This window comes from Lepus europaeus, chromosome 9 (genome assembly GCF_033115175.1).
Source record: "Lepus europaeus isolate LE1 chromosome 9, mLepTim1.pri, whole genome shotgun sequence".
NCBI classification, from domain to species: Eukaryota; Metazoa; Chordata; class Mammalia; order Lagomorpha; family Leporidae; genus Lepus; species Lepus europaeus.
Genome location: NC_084835.1, coordinates 73359448 through 73381324, shown reverse-complemented (window position 1 = coordinate 73381324; position 21877 = coordinate 73359448). Strand labels below are relative to the sequence as shown.

Here is a 21877-nt window from a genome sequence, read left to right as displayed (position 1 = left end):
CATTCCATGTGGGCGCCGGTTCAAGTCCCAGCTGCTCCACTTCTGATCCAGCTCTCTGCTATGGCCTGGGAAGGCAGTGGATGATGGCCCAAGTCCTTTGGTCCCTGCACCTATATGGGAGACCCAGAAGAATCTCCTGGCTCCTGGCTTTGGATCAGCAAAGCTCCGGCCATTGCAACCAATTGGGGAGTGAAACAGTGGATGGAAGACCTCTCTCTCTCTCTGCCTTTTCTTCTCTCTCTGTGTAACTCTGCCTTTTAAATAAATAAATAAATCTTTTAAAAAAATTATAAGTGATCTTCAAAAAGTTCATGGAAAGCTATGCATAAAAAAGCTATGCAGGGGCTTCAAAATTTTTCACACCAAAATTTATCTTTTAATTCCATTTTCCACCAGCTTTCCAAAGAACCCTCATGTGTACAAAGAGGCAGCTAAGATACATGGAGAAAACTTGGAGAGACTGCAAACCATGCAGTATAGGAGTTCAGTGGAAGTTGAGAGTGTGAGAGAGAAAATCTTGGGAATTGAAGACATACCTGAGATCTCAGATTGAAATTGGTTTTGGATCGAGCAGGATAAATAAATGTAAATGCACAGTTAAAAAAAATGACAATAAGACTGCAAAACATGGAAAAGGAAGGGGAGAATCTTGAAATAGACTAAAGGAGTTGATGGAGCCAGTTCTACCCACGGGTTTTAGTTATGGGTGTAGGACTAGGAGCCCAAAGGTAAAGTGTCTAGAAACTCTTCCTTCCCGGCCGTAAGGTATTTTCCTATGCTCCCTGGCATTGTCAGTCACCAAAGCACTATGCACTTCTAAGGAAAGCTTTCTTTCAAAATGCACCTAAAATGTGATTTGTGCCCAAAATTGTAATTCTGCCTGCAAATGAACCCAGTTGGTAGGAGGCAGAGAGGTGTCCTGGCCTTCACAAGCCTCGTGACATTGGACAGGTCACTTAGTGGATCTGCAGGTGAGGGTGTGGATCCCTGCCTCATAGACCATCACAGGATTGTTGCGAGGGAGTTTGTGTATGTGTGTTCTTTATAGACTGTGCAGTATGATACGGTTATAAGAAATTAGTATTACTTTATGAAATAAATGAGATTCCTTAGCGTTTATATGTCAGAATTGGGTAAAAAATAGTAATGGAACAAATTTACAAAAAATGTTTGCAAAGCTACTTACAAAAACTAAGTACAAATTATTTTCTCATGCTTAGCAAATATGAAGGGTATAAAATGAGCAGTAGATATGGGATTAATCAGATTATATTTAGTTTTGACAGGCAGAGTGGACAGTGAGAGAGAGACAGAGAGAAAGGTCTTCTTTTTGCCATTGGTTCACACTCCAATGGCCGCCGCGGTAGGTGCACTGCAGCCGGCGCACCGCGCTGATCTGATGGCAGGAGCCAGGTGCTTCTCCTGGTCTCCCATGGGGTGCAGGGCCCAAGAACTTGGGCCATCCTCCACTGCACTCCCTGGCCACAGCAGAGAGCTGGCCTGGAAGGGGGGCAACCGGGACAGGATCGGTGCCCTGACCGGGACTAGAACCCGGTGTGCCGGCGCCCCAAGGCGGAGGATTAGCCTAGTGAGCCACGGCGCCGGCTTATATTTAGTCTTAAAAACTATGTATTGGTGCCGGCGCTGTGGCATAGCAGGTAAAGCCGCCGCTTGCAGTGCTGGCATTCCATGTGGGCACCGGTTCGAGTCCTGGCTGCTCTACTTCCAATCCAGCTCCCTACTATGGCCTGGGAAAGTAGTGGAGGATGACCCAAGTCTTTGGGCCACTGCATCTGTGTGGGAGATCTGGAGAAGCTCCTGGCTTCTGGCTTTGGATCAGCCCAGCTCTGGCCATTGTGGTCATTTGGGGAGTGAACCAGGAGATGGAAGACCTCTCTCTCTCTCTGTCTCTCCTTCTCTTTCTGTGTAACTCTGACTTTCAAATAAATAAATAAATCTTTAAATTTTTATATATATATATATACAATTTATATATATAAATTATAATATATATTATAATTTGTATATAAATATATAATTTATATATATAAATTTATATATATATAAATTACCTGCTACAGCACAGCACCGGTCTCAATCCCTTATAATTTAAATATATATATTATAATTTATATATAATATATTATAATTATATATAATTATATATAATAAATTTTATATAATTTATATATATTTATATATAATATATAAATTTATATATATAATGTATATTATGAATTTTCCTTTGTTCCCACTTTTATTATTCAAATCTTCAGATATGAAACTAGATTTGGTTGTTGTTAACATGTGACCATACTTACTTTATACGTCTGTATCTGGATTAAAATGGGGAATTTCTAATTTCATCATCTCTCCTATTGTTATTCGTTTATAAAGAAGACCTTTCCCTTATCAAATAGGCACTGACTTTACTTCCTCCTCAAAATACAAGGTGTTCTGTCCTTTTAATTACTGCTTATCAGAGACAGAATGTTTGTAGTAGTCCCCTTCAATGGTGACAGTTGAGATTTGGTTTCTGTTTTTGCAGATTATTATCATTCCTATGGACTCATTGAGGTTCTTTTAAACATAAGATGTTTTTCTAAATATCAAAGTAGTATACAACTGCAAAATATAATTTTAAAATATTATTGTAAATTATTTTTTAATTTGGTGAGACTTAAATGTGAAGACTCAGTCCTAATGGGATGAGGTGAGATGGAGGGGGATAGGATTAATCAGAATAATTTTTAAAGCTGTACATTATTAAAGATCCCTAATCACATTTTTTTTTAATTTATGAGATGCTCTTTTCTGAAAGTCTCTGAGTACCTTAACCACAGTGTAACTGAAAACAAGAATGTCAAAAAGGCACATTTAAATTGTTCTCAAAATCAATCAAAAATAATGAGGTGCTGGGAAAAAGTTGTATCCTTGATAATTACATCTATCAGTATCAGAAAACAAAGGAGAACAATCAGGAAATGACAATCCCACTCCCAAGCAGCACATTTAAAAAGGCTAATGAAAAAAAGTCTCTTTTAAAAATTGTACTAAATTAGCATTTCAAGTAAATTGACAACTTAAGCGTTGATAAAGGCCAATCTGGGCCCAAACAATGGAAGTTCTGTTTCTACTTTTATCTGCTTTTAAAAGAAATGCTCTCTCGACTAGGGAGGTGACAGTCAGCCTGAGTGCTGCAAGTCAGGTCACACCTCAAGTCCCAGGCCTCATTTGGGGCTCTTTTTTATTAAAACACTGACCTGGAGGGAGGTAGCCAGTAGAGAAGTTGCTCTAAGCGTTTCCTTACACTGTACCCCTGTTTGCAGTCTGAAAGGGGGTTAATGTAACTGTTGTATTAGGACAAGGGATTCAACCTGCTCTTTATAGCACCTGAGCCTAGAGGATGGTCTGGTGGGTGAAAGCAGAAAAGTAGATTTGGGTGTAGAATTGGGATGAGTTACCTGGTCAGTTGAAATAGACTTACCTCTGAGACCATGAGCTCCCGCAGGCCTGCACTGTTCAGAGGTTAGACATTCACTTAAAAATGGTGTACAGCTGCACAGGGGTCTCTCAAATATTTTGTTAAGAATCTATAATTATAATGAGGGATGCTTTAAAGGTCATTGAGAATGTTTTTTTTTTTTTAAATAAAAAGTGAAATGAATTTTCATCATGGCTTTAAAATGAAACCTTATACACCCCCCAGTGTACATGTTGCTGCTTTGTGTGTAGAAAATGTGAAAAAGTATGGTGAGGTAGAGACCAAGCTGGTGTACTTTAAAATCCTGGTCCGTTGTTTTTGATCACATTAAATTCTTATAGGGCTGCAGATTGAGGAGCTTATCCATAGGCACGCGGCTTTGTTAATAAAAGTGGAATATAGTATCCCAAGCATTGTTTTTAAGTGTTGAGAGAATTAGTGTTTAAGTTCTCAATAGCGACTAAAGCATTTTCTTTCTATGATAAAAGAAAACCTACATACATAGAGCTTCAAATGCATCATTCGTATTGAAGATAGCAATAAGTGCTGGTATTTATTATTTTGGCTTTTCAAGTGATTTTATTCTTTATTATAAGAACAGAAAAGAAAAAAAAGCCCTAGTAATATTCTGGCAACATATTCATCAGTCATCATTTTTGGAGACAGTTTTCGACATACTGTATGCTTTACTGTGCTAACAAGAGAAAAGACTAGCCATTAAGTTTATGCTTCTTTGTTTTTCAACAAGGTCACATATCAGGAATAATGCTAGAAGTATGCTAATAAACAATATATAATGCAGGTCATCTGGGAGTAAGAAATATTTTCTAACTAGTTCTAAAGGGAAATATTGTTAAAAAAAGGGATAGATGTTATTTACGCAACACATGTTGCTCTATATGTCACCATCAAAAGCATCTTGCAAACAGCCAGCATAGTAAATCTTCCTCGGTGATTGTCAGGGTGTTTGAAGTCCATGTTAGATTTAGATTCAGCACATTCAGTTCACAACATACCTAATGTACAAAGATGGTTAGGTTATTTAGACAGCTTCCACTGGAAATGTGCCTGTACTTTTGTGGTTCGCAAGGACTGCTGTCCCCTGTTTCAGAAAGAAATTCTATGTTAAATTATAATAATTGGGAAAATTTCGCATTGATGAATTTTATCATTTTAATCTCAAATCTTTATTTTGTTATATTCTAGAGAATTTGAGTTCTTTAAAATTAATTGTAATTTACAAGATGGTATTCCCTATCAATACCATTTAGTAAAACGATTTTAGGTGACTGCAGGTGAAGTAATAATTCTGTGGGAATGCTTATAACCAAATGTCATTTATGTGATTTTTCTGAATGTAATTTCCATACATTTAGGAGATTTTCAAAATAGATTATTTCATAATGGTTTATTTTGCTTTCCAAGGTAGTTTTTAATTGCAAATATTGAGTCTCATAGAGGAATTTGTATAATTTTGTACACTGAAAACATAACAAATATTTATTGAGTTGATCCACAATGAACTGGGACGAGGTAATAAAGTATGAAATCTGCTTTTATCAGGGAGCCTTGTATATGGGATCAGGAACTTAGTTCTCCTCCCAGCTCTGTGGCGCTGTGACATGAGGCAAATCTTTTTACTTCTCTGGGCCTCCCTTTCTTCATTTTATGCTATCAGAATTTTAACAAAAATGCTGCTATATGTACTATATTGGACTGATGTTCAGGGAGATAAAATTTCTTTATAGGAGAAAGTATATATGTGAATGCTAGTTCATAGCAACTTTTGAAACATCACCTAAATTTTAGATTTCAGCTAAAAATGACCGTCTCTTAATCTTTTGGCTAGATTCCATGAATTTTCATTTGTTAGACAACACAGTTGTTTTAGTCAGGTGGGAATTGTGCCTGATCTTCACACACTGGTTTCTGAAACTTGGCTGTGTGGGAAGGATATTTTAATGCTGGCTTCTATTGTTTAGTTTAGGAACCTTTAAAAATATATTATGCCATAGTTCCATGCCTCAGTTTCTTCTAAATGTTGGCAACCAAAAGTATACTGATGGGACCAAGCCACAAAGACTGGGTGAGAACTCGTGGAATTTTCCTAAGCAGCCCTCAATTATGGTTAGTGATATAGATAAGACCTGTGTCTTAACAAATTGCTCTGTGTGTGTGTGCATGCGTGTGTGTGTGTTTTGTAAACAAACCAGCAATAAAAGTACATTTGTCTAAATAATTCTGTTTACACTTGTTTTCTCAGAAGAAGACCTATCAATGCATCAAGTGTCAGATGGTTTTCTACAATGAATGGGATATTCAGGTTCATGTTGCAAATCACATGATCGGTGAGTGACGCTTTAAACCTTACTACAGTTAGATTTTTTTTTCTGCTACTCGTGTACATCAGTGTCTATATAATTAAACGGAGGTAAAGATGAATTAATTGTTCAGCCATCAATGGTTTTCCTAGGCATGATTGATTTTTTTTATTTCTATTATTAGGCCTGATAAGGCATTAGCACATTTGATTTTCTGCAAGGGCTACTTTAGACTTCTGCAGAGGATTATATATCTACTGCCAGTCAAAACACAGGTGATTAACAAATTAAACTTCTAATCATTTTTGCATTATTGAAAACTAACAGGAATGGTTAATGAACTGGATGTTAGCTTTCCATAGAGTTTTAGACAGGTTTTAATTTCAGAAGTTATTATGGTAATGGCACTACTGTGTGTTTCTTAAGCATCTCTGTATCGAAATCTAAAGTGGAGAGTTTTTGTGATAGGGAAACATAAATAATTTAAATTGCCATGAAATAGTTTGATATGTATGGTTTCAGCAGCCTGGAAATAATGGTGATCATAAAGATCTTTCAGTAATCGTGTTTTATTCCCCACCAAATCTTTCCTAGATCTTTGTAAATGTGGTTTGGGGAAAGATCTCTGAAGTCATTCCAGGCCAGTGTTTTTAGGATTTTACATTTATCACATGGGCTAGAACTAAAAGGATAATTCTTTGACTTACTCGCATTGTCCCATTATCCCTTAATTCCTCAGGGATTACTGCCTATGTTTTTTAATTTGATAAGCACTTAGTAATAACACTAAGAGTTTTACCAGCCAATTAAACTTTATCAAGCAGATCTTTTTCTACCAGTAAAATGACAATTGCTCTTACTTCATAGTATTTTTGTTACTCATTTGTGATTTTATACTATGTACTATGGGAGTTTTTTTTTATTTTCTGCTCACTTTTGAATTTCCACAAATAATTATGATATAATATTTTAAAAGTCCAGTTAACCTCTGCTCTCCTATCTTGCAACTCTGTAAGACAGGGAAGAGAATTCAGTATGTTGGACTAGGAACTTGTTTGCAGGGGGAAATAAGTTGTATTATACCCTGTTCAGTAGTATTCTAAGAATGTTTAGTAGAAGAGGTGCTCCAACTGTCCTGATCATTAAAACTAAACAAATCTTCCAAAGCTTTTGTCTAAATTAATGAAGATAAATTCAAAAGCATGTTGGCCTATTGATTAATAGTTTTTCAATAAGATGTGCTTTATAGTTTTCAAATGATGGGTCTTTAGGAGGATTATTGCTTATAAAAGACTAAGTATTTAATTGTGCACAATGGAACCTATACATAACAGCTCAAATATTGATTGCTTCATCTCGGTATTTTTCACTATATTTAGGTACTAATATTATTAATGATTTTCTTATACATGAGGTAGTATACTTTTCAATATTATGGAAAACAGTGTTTTGAATGTTTACAAGATAATGGCAACATGTACAAGTTTCAGATAATGTGTTTGTTTCCTTGCAGTTGCCTTCTGGTTGAGATTAAAGGCTCTTTTATATAAACTTTTAAAACTGCTTCTTTAAGGAGGGAGAGGAGCAGATTGGAAAAAGTGGATTCTATTTTCCAAATGTCCAAAGTTACTATTCCCCAGCTATCTTTTTGAGTAGAGTTTGCTGGTGGCAGTCATTCGTGGTTCTGCCTTGTGGGTCAACACATTTCTTGGAGGTTTGCAGCTTATGGAAAATTTAGTGAAGTGTTGTGGGTCATACTTCCAATTAGTTCTACTAAATGTAAACTTGCTTTTGCTTCAGAATTTGTGATTTATCCTACATGATAAATTTATAATTTACCTAGATGAACAAGCTGAATATATTTTCACCACACTGAACACTTTTATACGTGTGGAATCTGAACTGGATGCTCTTAAGAGGACTTTCTGATTTTCTGATATTAGTATCACCTTGCCCTTCACGCTCATTGGTTTGCCCTGGTCCCTCTTTTCAAACAGCTTTGTACCTTTTCTCTTTGCATGTATCTTACATTCCTTGCATCATTAGTACTTTCCCAAGGCTCTCCCTCCTCTATCTACGCTGGATTAATATGACATTCACCTCCTCTTGGGATCTGAGCATTTAACAGTTCACCTTCTACCAGAGAAACAAATTCCATTCCCTTTCACAGAGAGCCTAGTTATTTAATATTCATGCTATTTTTAATAATAAAATATGTAATTCTCTTGCACTTGAGGCCTAAATAAATGAGTAGCATCCATTTAATTGTTTTATCTGTTGACCATGCATCCAAGTGCCTTAACTTTATTTGAGTTGTTACTATCAAGAGAAAGAGGATGCAGAACAGGAGGGTGTCACAGAGGCTAAGATGTCCTTTTTAAAATCCCAGTGTGATACTTAGTCTTTCAAATGAGGCAGGCAGCATTATTTTGTTGGCTAAAATACCTCCATTGAGGGTAGATATTTTTAGATTGTGTATCTGTGTGTTTTTTGTCTAATCAAAAAATAATCTCAACTAGACATTTAGCAAGGGAAGGGGGATTAGGGACTATCTGAAAAGCCTCTTACTCTTTTTGTTAAGAGGGTAGATAGTGGTTTTACAGATTTTGTTTTACATTTCAATCAGTCTAGAGGAAGGATTATATCACCTGATGGAAAACAAGATCTGCAGATGACCCAATGAGGTGCAACTGTCAGTTACTTCTTTAACCAAGTCTTGTGCATTCCTTTCTATGTAACACATATGTTTTAATGCAAGTGCAAGCAACCTCCACACTTTTTTTCTGGATGTGCTTGGTTTCAGGCTGTTGGCCAGGGACATTTGTGAAAGGAAAACCATCAATGTTTCTACCAGGTACATACCATAGGTGCTCTTCTTAAATGCCGTTTTGTAGCTTGCGTGGACACGTGGTCTGAGTTGCAGGAATAATTACTCAATAAAAATGCACTGGGGATTTGGCTTACGTCTAGTAAGGAAAAAAAGAAGCTTCATTCTCCACCACATTTTGACAGAGTTTCAGTGAGAAATCAGACCAGTGCCTGTTCAGGGGTTTCTTGTCTTCTTCATATACACACACACAAAGAGCTACAAAACACTTTAACAGCTTTCCTGGGGAAAGATCTCCCACTCTTTTAACGTCTCTACAGATGAGGAGATTTTTCTTGTCTTCCTTTGTTCATTTCACATAGTTTACACTGGTGTTTGACTTGAGAATACAGAAAGGAGCCATTGTGTATTATGTCCTTTAATTTACTATTCACGCTTCTGTTTTATCACCATGGTAAATATTTATTGTTATTTTCCTATTTTGAGATAGCTGCTGTTGTTATTTTAATTGTTATTATTATTTATATTATTATTATTTGGGATGGATTAGCACAAATAAAGAAGAGACTAGAGAATTTAAATGTGTTTAACCCAGCGAAGGCATTGCCTCATATAAAATTACGAGGCTCAACAGCAGTAGAGTAAATTCGTAAGTGCTCCGAATAAAGGGCTGTTAGGCATGAGATGATATAAAGAGATGACATTGCCAAGAACTATTTAGGAGAAGCTTAATTTTTTCACTCTGATAATTCTTGACCAATAATTACCAGCCTCTAATTATCTATTTTAGTTAGAAAGAAATTTCGATCACTATGGAGGTTGGCATTGCAGCTAGCTCATAAATCCCCAAAGAGACAAATGTGTTCCAAACAGCCACAAACAACTGTCTCATGAAACATAGTGAGCAAATTGCGAGCGGCTGGTGGTAGACAACCAGCAGTACACTCACCATCGAAGGCCAGTCAGCTTGACAAAGAAATGATCAAAGGGGAGAAATACCATTATCCTTGGAATTGATGACTGTGGCCATGGACTTGGAGGACAAGCAGTCAGGCTCCTGCTATGGCTGTTGCCAGCATTCCTCTTCCACGTTTACTGATGGAGAATATGAAGGGAATGGGTACAAACCATTTACCTAAGAATTATGTTTTAAAGTCCACTTTGAAATGGTAACTGCATTAGCTTTGGTGAGGTTTCTTTTCATGTTTTTCATTTGATCAAAAAGATGAGTGTTGTAAAGGAAAAATTGCATGTAAAGTATCAGAATATCCTGTTTTGTGAAAAGATGGGAAAATCCAGAGAGTCATTAATAGATGTGTCCTGGACAGATCCAGGGTGATGCAACAGTGTTTTTAAAGGATCAGATTTATTCAGAAAAGCAAAACTAGACTAACAAAGTGATAGCTAATGGGAAAACACAGATGCAAAGCCATTGACTGCTTTTATTTGTATCTCAAATAGTCATTGTCTTAGAGGGGATCACAATTTTTTAAAGATCATGAAAGAAATTCAACTCTTTTGCAGTGCGTGTGAAAAGATATGTACCCCATGTGTTATGTTACACATGATATATATCACAGATGTCAAGACAAAAAGGATGCATAAATCAGTTGTGAACAATGTGGTGAAATTTTAGTCTTGTGACAAGTGACATTCATACATTCTGCAGTTTGCTTGATGCCCAAGGTCACAAATGGCATTCTTTCTCTTTCATTTCTTTAGTGGATGGTCTACTATGTGACTAATCTTCATTATAGTTTTGTGACATTCACTATCACCTCTGAAGCATTTCAGCTTGAGCGTTTTTGCTTTGGAATAGACTAAAACCAATATTTTGAGGTCTATAGTGGTTTTAGATTTTATATGTCTTGAGGGGAAATATCCAAAGATCTTGTGTGTCTGCATAGGAAAACTCTCTACTTTCATTGGCAGTTTTAAAAAGATCAATAGAAATGAATCCACAGTAATGTGTTTCTGTGTGGGCATGTGTATGTGTTTGTATGTGTGTGTGTGCACACATACATGCACGTATGTATACATATATATATAGCCACGCTGTCCTAAGAAGCTCAAAATTACTGAGATTCTTTGAAGGCTTGATTTGCAGTTACTCTGAATGAGAAGACTATTGAATTATTTTAAAGCATCTTTATTTGATTGCTGAAAAATTTCAGGGAATTAAGAAACAAGCATTTGGTGTTAAATATGATGAAATACTGGCTTATTTCATCAAGAGCTGGATTAAAAAAGATGAAATCTGGGCAGTTTAATGGTAACAGAAAGCTACCCTCATGTGGGCAATGCTGGCTTATTTGAAAAGCCCATAAAGGGTTTCTACATGCACCATACAAAAGGGATACTTTCTCTTTAATAGCCATCTGTACAGGAGAGCTGAGAAGTGGGCCAGGTCATCTCTCCTCAGCTGTCATGATATTAACGTAGGTAATGGAGCAAACTCGGCATTCTGCTGGGTGTTGTTTTTCATAGATGTTCATCGATTTACACTGATAATTCTATTTATTTCTTAGAGTTGGTCCAAGTGAACCGGGCAGAATAACAAACACCAAAGCATCTCAGATGACTTTATCTTTGTTTGTAACGTAACTTTTGTCTAAAAAATGGTGTCACACCTACTGTGCAGATGGCTGCATGATTTGTAAACCAGCCAAAACATTTAAACAAATGTGTGATCTGGGGATAGATTAAATAAAGGATAAAATGGAGCGTGGGCCACAAATTCTAATAATCAGATGATTTTAAGTTGTGTGCAGTGTGGAGCGATGGTCGCAGTGATAGCAGGGAAAGCTTGCCAATGACAGCAAGGTGCCTTATAGATCTCAGGATGGAGCCTGTGGCCTGGTAGGCCTCAGTTTGAGAACCGCACATTTGCTGTACAGCTGGCAGCTCTGTATGGGGACATCAGATAAAACTCATGTAAAATGAAGTGTTATTGCTTAGTATGAAATTGTTCAGAGAGGGAATTTGCAGACAGTAACTGAAAACAGAATTCATGGTACCAATGAAGCAGACTGTAAATATGAAGAGGGTTTAATTATCTGTGCAATTTAACCAAAATTCAAGATGTATTCAGAAAGGACATCCACGGGCGTAAATAGAACATAGCTATGCTGTTTAGCGGGTGCAAAGAGAGGCCGCAGGACCCTTAGCAAGTCTCCTTTAGGAGCAGCCTTCCAAACAGAAAGACAGCTTAAGGGAACAGAAAAGGGAAAAGATAGTCTAGAAGAAGGACACGCTTGCAAGAACGCCTCTTGGTTCTTTGGATTCTTGAACATTTGCAGACCCGTCTCCCAATGTCAATGGTAAGCTATTAAAAGCCAAATCAACATGTTTATCCATTTTGTGTGTTTTCACTTGTGTCTAGCAGCTTTGATTTACAAGAGTACAAAATGCTGGCAGTCAGTGGCGTTTCTAATTTACAAGCCCCAAAGAAAGCCTCTTAGACATTTCTTGTGATGTGAATTTTCTGTGAGGATGAGGTTCTGGCTGAGCCCATGGCTGGATCCAAGATTCAGTTTCGTGTTCCTCTTTAGAACACGCTGCCCTTAAAGAGGCCTCAGAAGAATGCCAGCTTATCTGCTAGGCTCTGCACAGAGACGCTAGGAAGAAAGGCTGTGCCAGATGGGTAGTGCCATGTGACCGGTGGAGACACAGTGGTGGGGCTTCTGGCTCTATTTGTCCTCGCCTTTGACTTCCGGTAGAATATGCCACAAGTGCATCCGGTTTTTCAACTCTCTGTTTGATATGTTTATTATCCAACACAGGTATCTGTTTCTGAATGAACTTTGCAAAAGCATTTCTGAAAGAGAGCTCAAAAAGTCATTGAAAATAGGCAACAGAAATCCCTACCGCCCCCACGCCCCCACACCCCCACCCCGGCCAAACACACACATCCAGACGTCCGTGCACGCTTTTTCGCCTGGGCATGCGTGGTTCGCGACCTATTTCCACGGGCTCGGTTCACACCCACCCAAGAGGAAGGGTCTCCGACGACCTGCATCCACAGGTTACTTCCTAGTTGCAGGGCCATTAATAGCAGTAAACAAAGGAGAGGGAGCCAATCTGGAGAGTGGGTGTCGAACTTCAGCTGCTCATATTGTTGCATTTGGTGAGCTGACGGGGTTTCGTAGGTCACCTTTAGAATTATGCCTATGACAGCAGTAGCTACCTGCCAAGATTGCAAGGTATCTCACAGCTCTCAGGATGGCGCCTGTGGCCCGGTAGGCCTCAGTTGGAGGGGTACACATTTGCTGTACAGCTGGCAGCACTGTATGGGGCAGCCGCGTGGGCTGTTAGGGAGCTGGAAAGGAGACAAGCATGAAATTTCTTCTAACCCCAACTCTGTTTTTCTGTACTGTTGGCTGCTTCTCAGTTCCTTGACAAAAAAACCAATCAGGCACCCTTTAATCCGCCTCTGATTACCACTGGTATAAAAAGAGAAGCATAATGAGGAAAAATGCCTCGTTTTGTTGCCTTCAAAAGCCAACAAATTGGAGTTAACTTGACAGGAAGTGGCTTAATAATTAGATTATTTATTTATTCCTGACACATATCCCCCTGTTACTAGTCTCAGGAGACCCTGTAGATGGTACGATTTTCAAGCTGCCATTACTTCGCTGTCTTGTGTGAACAAAGAAGCTACTGTCTATCAGTCAATTAAATGCACGCTTTAAGCAGGGGCTGCGAAGTCCTCAATGGAGGGAGCCCTGGGACCCCGTGGCTGATGACTCCTTTCTCTGTACTGTACATCACACTCTCAACTACAGTCCCCACAGAGATGGAATAAAGTCATGCATTAAAATATCACTTGTTGATTTGTTTGCTAATGAAGAGCCATTGAAATGTTTGTGTATTTCTGTGGCAAAATTGTTGATAAAAGGGCCGACTTGCCAGCGAATCTGAATTCACCTGCACTGAGTGCTTACTTAAGAGTTATTAAAATGAAAGTCAACAAAAAAACACAGTAAGAAAAACCTGGAGATTAAGACTTCTCATACTCTTTTCATCGATGAAGTGGAGAAAGGCAGGAAAAATGGGGGAATGATGTCATGTCAGTTCCTTGCGTGTGTTGACATTAATCCAAACACCTTGTTTTCCCCGGCATCAAAGTGCACGTCTTTTTCAGAGTATTTGGGAGTTACACCTTTTAAATATGAAACGATGTTAGAATCCCTTTGTGAGAATAATGTCCTTAGAAGTTTTTAGTTTATTTTTTCCCCCTTTCCGTTGAGTGGCATTTTTGTAACAATTTCTCTAAGCTGGGGGAGTCTTCCTAGGGAGCTTAGTGGGGATTTTAAAACCAAGCTAATGAAACACCTGTGAGACACAGCCACGTGGAACATACGGAAATAGTTCTTCCCTTTGTTCTTCTGCATGTTTTCTTCTTCCTGCTTTTTTTTTTCTTTAGCTTTACTCTATTTCTGCATAGTAAGTGTTGGTGACATTGCACCTCAGACAAGGCTGTTGTCCCTGATGGTGTCCATTCACAAGCACTACTTAGTGTTGCTGTGTGTAAAACAGGTTTCGCAGAGCTTCTCTGGGCTCCCCCTAATTGGCTTTATATTTCAAGAGTACATCTGTTGTTAGTTTGGAGGTCTGGCAGGCTCTCCGGGCTGGAAGACTTAGATAATGTTATGACAGCTCTCGGATGAAATATTTAGCTGTGGCTCTGCCATTGAAAGGGATAAATTTGGAATTTAAACAGAGGGCACTGAACTGTCCCTTCTTCTCTCCACTAGTCTCTGGAAAGAGTGACCAAGGCTTTACCTATAGTTTTCACCATCACCAGACAACAGGCTTAAGGAATTAATTCAAGCCCTCATCAGATGGCTGTATTTCTTATTTCTGCCCTGTTATTCCAAGTCATTTTGTTAGAAAAAGCTTAGGTGCTTGGAGGTGTTCTATAATAGAAAATGAATTTGAAACCCTTTCATTAATTGGTGATTAATATATTTCAGGATTAGTTTAAGCAGGGCTGTACCTCCTGCCCAGTCAAGTATGTTCTGGTTAATATCCAATTATCTGCACCTTCGTAGTTATTATGTCTTAATATTTCAGATATGATAACCAGAAACTTGAGAGTAATGCTAATGAGGAGCATAGAGCAAGAATTAACCAATGACATACTCAATGATCCTTGGTGAGGAAGGAATCTCTTTCCCCCCTTCACATGTTCAGCCTCCCCTCAGCACTGACTGGAAAGTCAGATTTTCAACCACAGCAGGCAAGAATCAGAAAACTGATCGTATTTTCTTTTAAATAACATTAACTTGAATCTGCAGAATCCCACCTTACAAAAAAATCGAAAAAAAAAAAAAACAAATTCATTGTTACAGTTCCTTTAATGGAGGAATAAAAATGTAGGAGACAAGGAACCTGGTTCTGTTTCCCAAACAGGAATCATTGGACCCTTTATCTCTTCCTTTTAACAAAGCCACAAGTTGGTAGGTCTTCAAGGGATGTTTTAATTCATATTAATTTGGAATCCTCTTAATATTTCACGAAGGAAACACTTTTTTTCCTGCTAATTTTAGTCTCTTCCCCATGATTTATTACCACACTGCGTCTCGATTATGCCGCTGTTGAAGATTTTTTTTTTTTTACAGGTGAATTCACTTTTGAAGACTGTCCCTTAGCCTCCATTACAGTGCCTGCTGGGGTGGCGCATGCTGCCTCTCGCCACGTTGCTTCCAGTGGTGCACTTTGTGCTTTGCCCCTTTGTATGCTGTATTGTAATGAAGCAACATCAGTAAATTGCAGTGAAGGGCGATGGTTGCACAGGGATGACTACTACACCGTGGGGTCCATTTGCACCAGATTATTCTTTTTATTGTTATTATTACTTCCCATCTTCTTTACTCCCTTGCCGCTGAACTTGCTGTTGGCCACCGGTGCAGCACAGAGGGGATCTTGAGGAACATTGCAGGCATCATTTTTCCCTCTTAGGCGCATACCAATCACCATTCAATTCCAAATCCACATATCCTGGGTGGCCTTGCAGTGCCGCCTCACTTTGTTGACTTCATTTGCAATGTCCCTCATCTCCAACTTCCTAAAAGAACACATTTATTGTGAATAAAAGGGAAATGCTTCTTTTCACACATTCTGTGGAGATGTTATAAATCTATAAAGCAAAGCCATAGTCAAGATGATCCACTATTACCCATTCTGAGTCATTCCTTCTCCCCAGGTGTAGTAATTCAAGAAAGGTGTCTAGATGGGATTGTTGCCTAAACAAAAAACTTACCTTGTTAGTATGGTCTTTGCCTTCCTTAATACGTGGGTGTAGTCACTATGAATATGGTGTACATTCGTTTTTCTTTTTACCAAACAGCCTGTTTCTTGCCCCCAACCCCATTTTCCCAGTAACTAACAGAACAGTGTGGACTGAAGTCAGAGATCCTGTGCTCTTATGGAGCAGAATCACAAGTGAGGTTTTAACCTAGAGATAATTATTATGTGCATTTGGGGTGACTGCGGATCCTTTTGTTGTCATAATTTTAGTACCTGTGTCTATTTGTGTTTTCAGATTGTCAGTGCAGCTGTTGTTCTGTTTTTCTTTCTCTAAGGCCAGGCTACTGTGCAGCATTCAAGCTAAAATCTAGAATTAGAACTGACACACCTTCAATTGAACTATCAAGTCTTTTAAAACTGCTTGGCCATGACGCCAGTCCCATGCTATTCGACCATACACACTTCCGATTGTGGGCCAAAGAGCATTGATTTTTAGCTGTCATTTCTAGTGCACATACTGTAGAACTGAAATTTAAACCTTAATCCACTCAGTGATGCAATTAATTTTTAATGTGCAGTAATACTAATTGAAATAGCCTGAATTTAGTAAGTCAACACAAGACATTCGCAAAAGCCAGAGTCTCCACCGAGAACTAGGAGGACAGGTAATTATTGCTTCAGTGTTTACAGAAGAAATGCCCATGGTGCAACCTCCACTGGAAAGGGAGTTTTAAGTTAGGCCATCTTCTGTTTCTTTGAGAATTCTACCATAAAAGGCCAAAATATCCTGGTTAACTTTTTCAAAAAGAAGGCAGAATTTTAGAAATATCTTCAGACAATGTATGTGAAAATACCATTAACCCATTTTTTTTTTTTTTTTTACAAAAAAAAGGCTGTTATGAATAGATGCAACTGAAGGCACCTGCCATGATGTCGCAACAGTCTCCATGGGTCGTCTCATTAGATGATACGGAGTTGAGATTTTATTTCCAGATCTGATGAATACTTGTTCTTTATCAGCTGTCTAAGTCTCTTGCCTTGTTTTGGTGTATTTGTATTTCACAGAACCAAAAAATATGCCCCCTGCATTCCTATATTTTAGAGCTATTTACTTTTAGCTTTTGCTTATTATTTTAAGACAACCTTTTAAATGTTTTCTGAGGGTTATTTTTTTTTTCCTGGCCATGGTAATGTAAATTTTGCACAGCGAAACCAAATAGATTTTTAGTCACTTCTGTACTGAAAAGGTTCTCGAACCACATTTATCTGCTGGTAAATGAGAACTTTTTAAAATGCATCGGTGCTGCTGGTGAATGGGCTTGGAGAGTGTTCAAAATGAGCACCAGCATTAAGTTTAAAAAGAAATAAAAAGGCAAGTGCTGTATATCATGCTCTCATGGCCCTCACATTATAGTATTTAATAAGCCGATAGTGCTGTTAAATATTTAGTAAAGGTTCTCTCATAACCCTACCATCTATTCAAATGGGATTTTAAGACATTTTTGCAGCACATAAGTAAAAATGATGTTCGAGAACTTGAAGCACTTGTAGTGAGGTGTATTTCTTAACTGACACATGGCGTAACATGGTACAGACGAGTTCAGCAGATTCACACCTCCGAAGACTGAAATCGGTTCACATCCTTTGGATTCAGAGTTCAAATTGGCGTGCTTTTGTTACTAAATCAAAGTGCAGTTGGGAGTGCCACAATGACAGTGTGGCCTGTTAGAAGATAAAGGGGACCTTAATTGTAATTACCGTAAGCTGTCCAACCATCAGTTGAGCTTTCTAATAAATATATTTTCCCTCTTTCACTCCATAGGGAGAAGGGAGGAAAGAGAGATGAGGGGAAATCAACTTATTGTCCATGCAGAGCGTATTATCAAATTGGGCCACAGTATGTTAAATCTTTTCAGCATCTATCATGGGTGTGCTCTGGCAAGTACTGAATATTAGATCAATCGATTACCCACTAATACAATGCATAATGTGTCACCTTTGCTAATTTTTTTCTTACAATACTTGATAGCTATTATCCAAGTAACAATAATTGTCCTTTTAATCTGGAATGTGAATTGCTTTCCAGAAATCTTAGGCAAAAACAATGCTGATATATATGATACCGACTTTATTGTCATCATGTTGGTAGGTTAGAACACACATTTAAACCTTCACATGTGTAATAGTATTACTAGTCTGGAAGATGTCAAGATTAAGGCTGGTAGTTTGTTCCGACTTCTGTGTCACGTGTGTTTGGTTCTTTCAGGAGCCTACTTGCTAGACTCTAATTTTCCTCCTGCTTTATATGCAGCCAGTGACCACAGTGTTCATTCAAACTGCACAGAGACATATATCATCTGTAAAACATGGCTTGCTGAACTTATTTGCTGTTTGTATTCTCATAAGAAGAAACACAAGATTCATTATGATGGAGTGGAAATACATTTTGTTTTGAGATTATGTATATCACATATATGTCCAAGTCAAGGATTTCATAAGAGAGAATGGATAAGGGAGGTAGCTTTAGGTGTACATGAAGCAGAAGGGAAGGGAAGGGAAATGGGCTTCATGTACAGGTGTGTTTAATATGCAGTGCTTGATGTATGTTGACCTCAGGTTACAAGAGTAGAAAATCCCATTTTCCAGCTTGTTTCAAATGTAGTAAAAATGCTGCTTCAGTTGCTTTATGCTACTCACATTGGGAAAGGTGCTTATACTGTGATAATTATCATCAAGGAATATTAATGTGTTCAGCATTTGTAACCCAAAAACTCATTATAGCTTAAGCTGTGCATCATCTGTGAAGAGAGAACTTTGCCAGAATTCGCTCTTCACAGGGGTTGCCTCCTGCTTGCTGCAGAGTGGTCAGAGTACTGCAAGAGGTCACTCAGGCTATTTTTGAAAGCTGAAGTTTTGCAATTTTTGAATCGCTCCCTTCTGTCTAACGAGCTTATCACTCTTCTCTCAAAATGCCCTCCTTGTAATTTGTATTTGCATTGTAAAATGCAAAGTATAATAATAATAATGTCAAAAGAAATAAGAGGAAACTATATCTCACCATGTTGAATCCAAGAAGGTTGGTACATGTATTCCACACCAAGATAATTGAAGTATTTGTGTCTTCTCTTCTGTCATTGAGCAAAGAGATTCATTTACACCAGTTTCCTTAATGCAGGTGCCCTTGGGTTTCAGATAGATATGCCCCCTCTGGGGCTCCACTTCACAGCCTTCTGGCTGGAAATTGTGTAAATAAGACCACAGGGTCAGCCTTCCCTTTTCAGCGGCAGGGTCCTTAATTAGTCTGTGACAGTCTTTGAGATGAGCCTGTGCTGTTCTGGGATTGTGACTCCGTGTGTCTAAGACTTCTATCTAATGTATAGATATTTTTGTGTGTCTGTTTAAAATTATCCCCTGAGGGGATACTGACATCATGGAAACTAGAATCTCTGGGTGGGTGTAGAACCCTGTAACTTAATCTGACGAAAACAGGGGGTTAGGCAGCTCCATTATAAATCATAGGTGGTTAGCTTTATGAGAACGTTGTGCCCTCACCTGTAGTGGGCAGCTTGGAGAAAGGAAGCCGTGTGCCAGTGATATTTGTATGTGATTACATCCTATTATTCCCCCTGCTGATCCACTGCTTGTCATTTCCCAGAAGTAACATTGCCGCATGCTTCATGTGAGGGTTTGGGGAGGCCAGGCAGAGAGCACTAATACTCAGTTCTATCAGGGCTGTCTGGCTTTGCAAGACTGCTGTGTTTCTGAGGTCAAATTGTGAACCTGGCCTCGCTCCTGGGAGGACTAGAAAAATATGTTTCATAACTTCCCATAGACCTAAGCACAGAGTCAGAAGGAAAAACACGAAGCCCACAGGCTCAGTACAGATGAGCTGAAAGGTAGGGATTCATCAAGCAGGGAAGCTGACCGGTTAGAAGGCATCCTCACCGCGAGGGGTCACTGCCATGGGTGCAGCATCGGTCCTGGCGGAGGGCTTTGGAGGATAAGGGTAATCATTCACATAGCCCAGCAGGCACAAACACACAAGTTGATAATCTGGAGCAAACTTGCTGAATTAGGAACTTAGCTACCTCTGAAAAATCACTTACGTGAAGGAATACCGACAATGGCGCGCCATGCAGTGCCGACGCTGCAAGCGAGGGCCACGAAAAGCGATTTGGCGGTTGTTGTTTTGCTGGTTTGGGACAGGACACAGCCTTGATTTCCTGCAGTGGAGCTCAGAGAGCCACAAAAGAGCTACGGGTTGTGAACCAGGGAAAAGTTCTCAATAGTTCGGTACCGGAGTGCCGACAGTGAAGTGGAGCGAGACGGCGGTGGCGCGTTGTCAGGGAGGATGTAAATGCATTCATCTTTAGGAATCTTGAGTGATTCCTAACTTCACTCCCTCACCCACAGCAGCGCTATAACAGACGGCTCCTTAGTCCTTTAGATGTTCTCTGCAGTTGTGTTAGATGCATGTGATAGGTTTCCCTCGAGGCATTGAATATGAGTGTGGGCTTTGGTTTTTGTTTGGTTTTGTCGGTAAGAGATCAACATGTGCAGGTTAGGAGCAGCAAGTTGCATTTTCATGTGTAAGCTCGCTGTTCGCACTTCACATGGTCAGATCCAAACCTGAAGATTTGCCTTTGACGTTATTTCTGTGTCTCCCGTATCCCGGCCAGGCCACTGCGTTATCAGGGCGAAAGGCACCATCCTGGCCCAGTGAATGTGACATTGAAAACCTGGAAGCCATGCACACTGCTTTGTAGGTCCAGGCTGTTTGGGGTCCATGTAACTACTTTCATTACTGAGACAATTTATCTTAGAAATAACTAAATTGAATGAAATTGTATGCAGATATCTGTGTCTTTTAAGAAAGAATTATAACCTTTCAGGCATCATGGGTTTACTTAGGGACAAAAAAAGACACAACTTTGATTTCTAAATGAAAAGATAATTTTTACTTTCTCTAAAAATTTGTTTTATATCGTGTATGAGGGATCTTCCAAAATGCATGGGAAATACATATTGTGGAAAAACTATGTACAGATTTCAAAATTTTGTGCACCAAAATAAACTTTATCGTTTCATTTTTCCTTCTAACTTCTTGAATGATCATCTTACATCTCAAATTAGCACTTTATAGAGTATAACTTGAAAGTACATTCAGAGGTCTTAAGTTGTATAGCTGAGTTCAGAATTCTAATTCACATTTTTTGTCAGTACCTGTGGTTTCCTTTTTTTTTTTTTTTTTGGTACTCTTCCTTTAAAAGAAACTGCTGTGGTTTTCTTTGTATGTGTAAATGTGTGCACTTACACGTGTGTACTTGCATGTGTGTGTACGTGCATGTACCTGCTGCCTGCTTCTTCGGCCACACACTGGCTAGTGCAGCCCGCCATGTCTCTGTTTAACCAGTTTCCTACAGCTCACTGAGACGGGACAAAAGTGAAATGAAAACCATGGAGCATGCCGGCGCCACAGCTCACTAGGCTAATTCTCCATCTGCGGCGCCGGCACACCGGGTTCTAGTCCCAGTTGGGCGCCAGTTCTGTCGTGGTTGCTCCTCTTCCAGTCCAGCTCTCTGCTGAGGCCCGGGAAGGCAGTGGAAGATGGCCCAAGTGCTTGGGCCCCTGCACCCGCATGGGAGACCAGGAGGAAGCATCTGGCTCCTGGCTTTGGATTGGCGCAGTGCGCCAGCCGTACCAGCCATTTGGGGGGTGAACCAACGGAAGGAAGACCTTTCTCTCTGTCTTTCTCTCTCACTAACTCTGCCTGTCAAAAAAAAAAAAAAAAAAAGAAAGAAAAGAAAAAAGAAAACCATGGAGTGTCTATTGGAGTCTAATGTTTGAAAGAGACACTGGAAAAAGATGTTTTTTTGGCTTGGCTCCCTTTTAGATGTAATTGCTGCTTCATTAGGACTTGGAAGAGTTTCCTGTGGTTCAATTTAATCAAATGGCTCAGAATAACAAATGTGTACACTGAAAATTCCAGGACAG

At 39.0% G+C, this 21877-nt stretch overlaps 1 protein-coding gene across 3 annotated transcripts in view; it reads left to right on the top strand.

The window, feature by feature from the left end:
• Positions 1-21877, top strand: part of ZNF521 (zinc finger protein 521) — a 301223-nt gene that overhangs the window by 154616 nt on the left and 124730 nt on the right. For 2 of the 3 annotated variants that reach the window (XM_062201491.1, XM_062201489.1), the window contains one exon: positions 5748-5832. In XM_062201491.1, the coding sequence (XP_062057475.1) occupies positions 5748-5832 (85 nt within the window). The remainder of the gene's footprint in view (positions 1-5747; positions 5833-21877) is intronic. The other variant, XM_062201490.1, reaches the window with a different exon arrangement.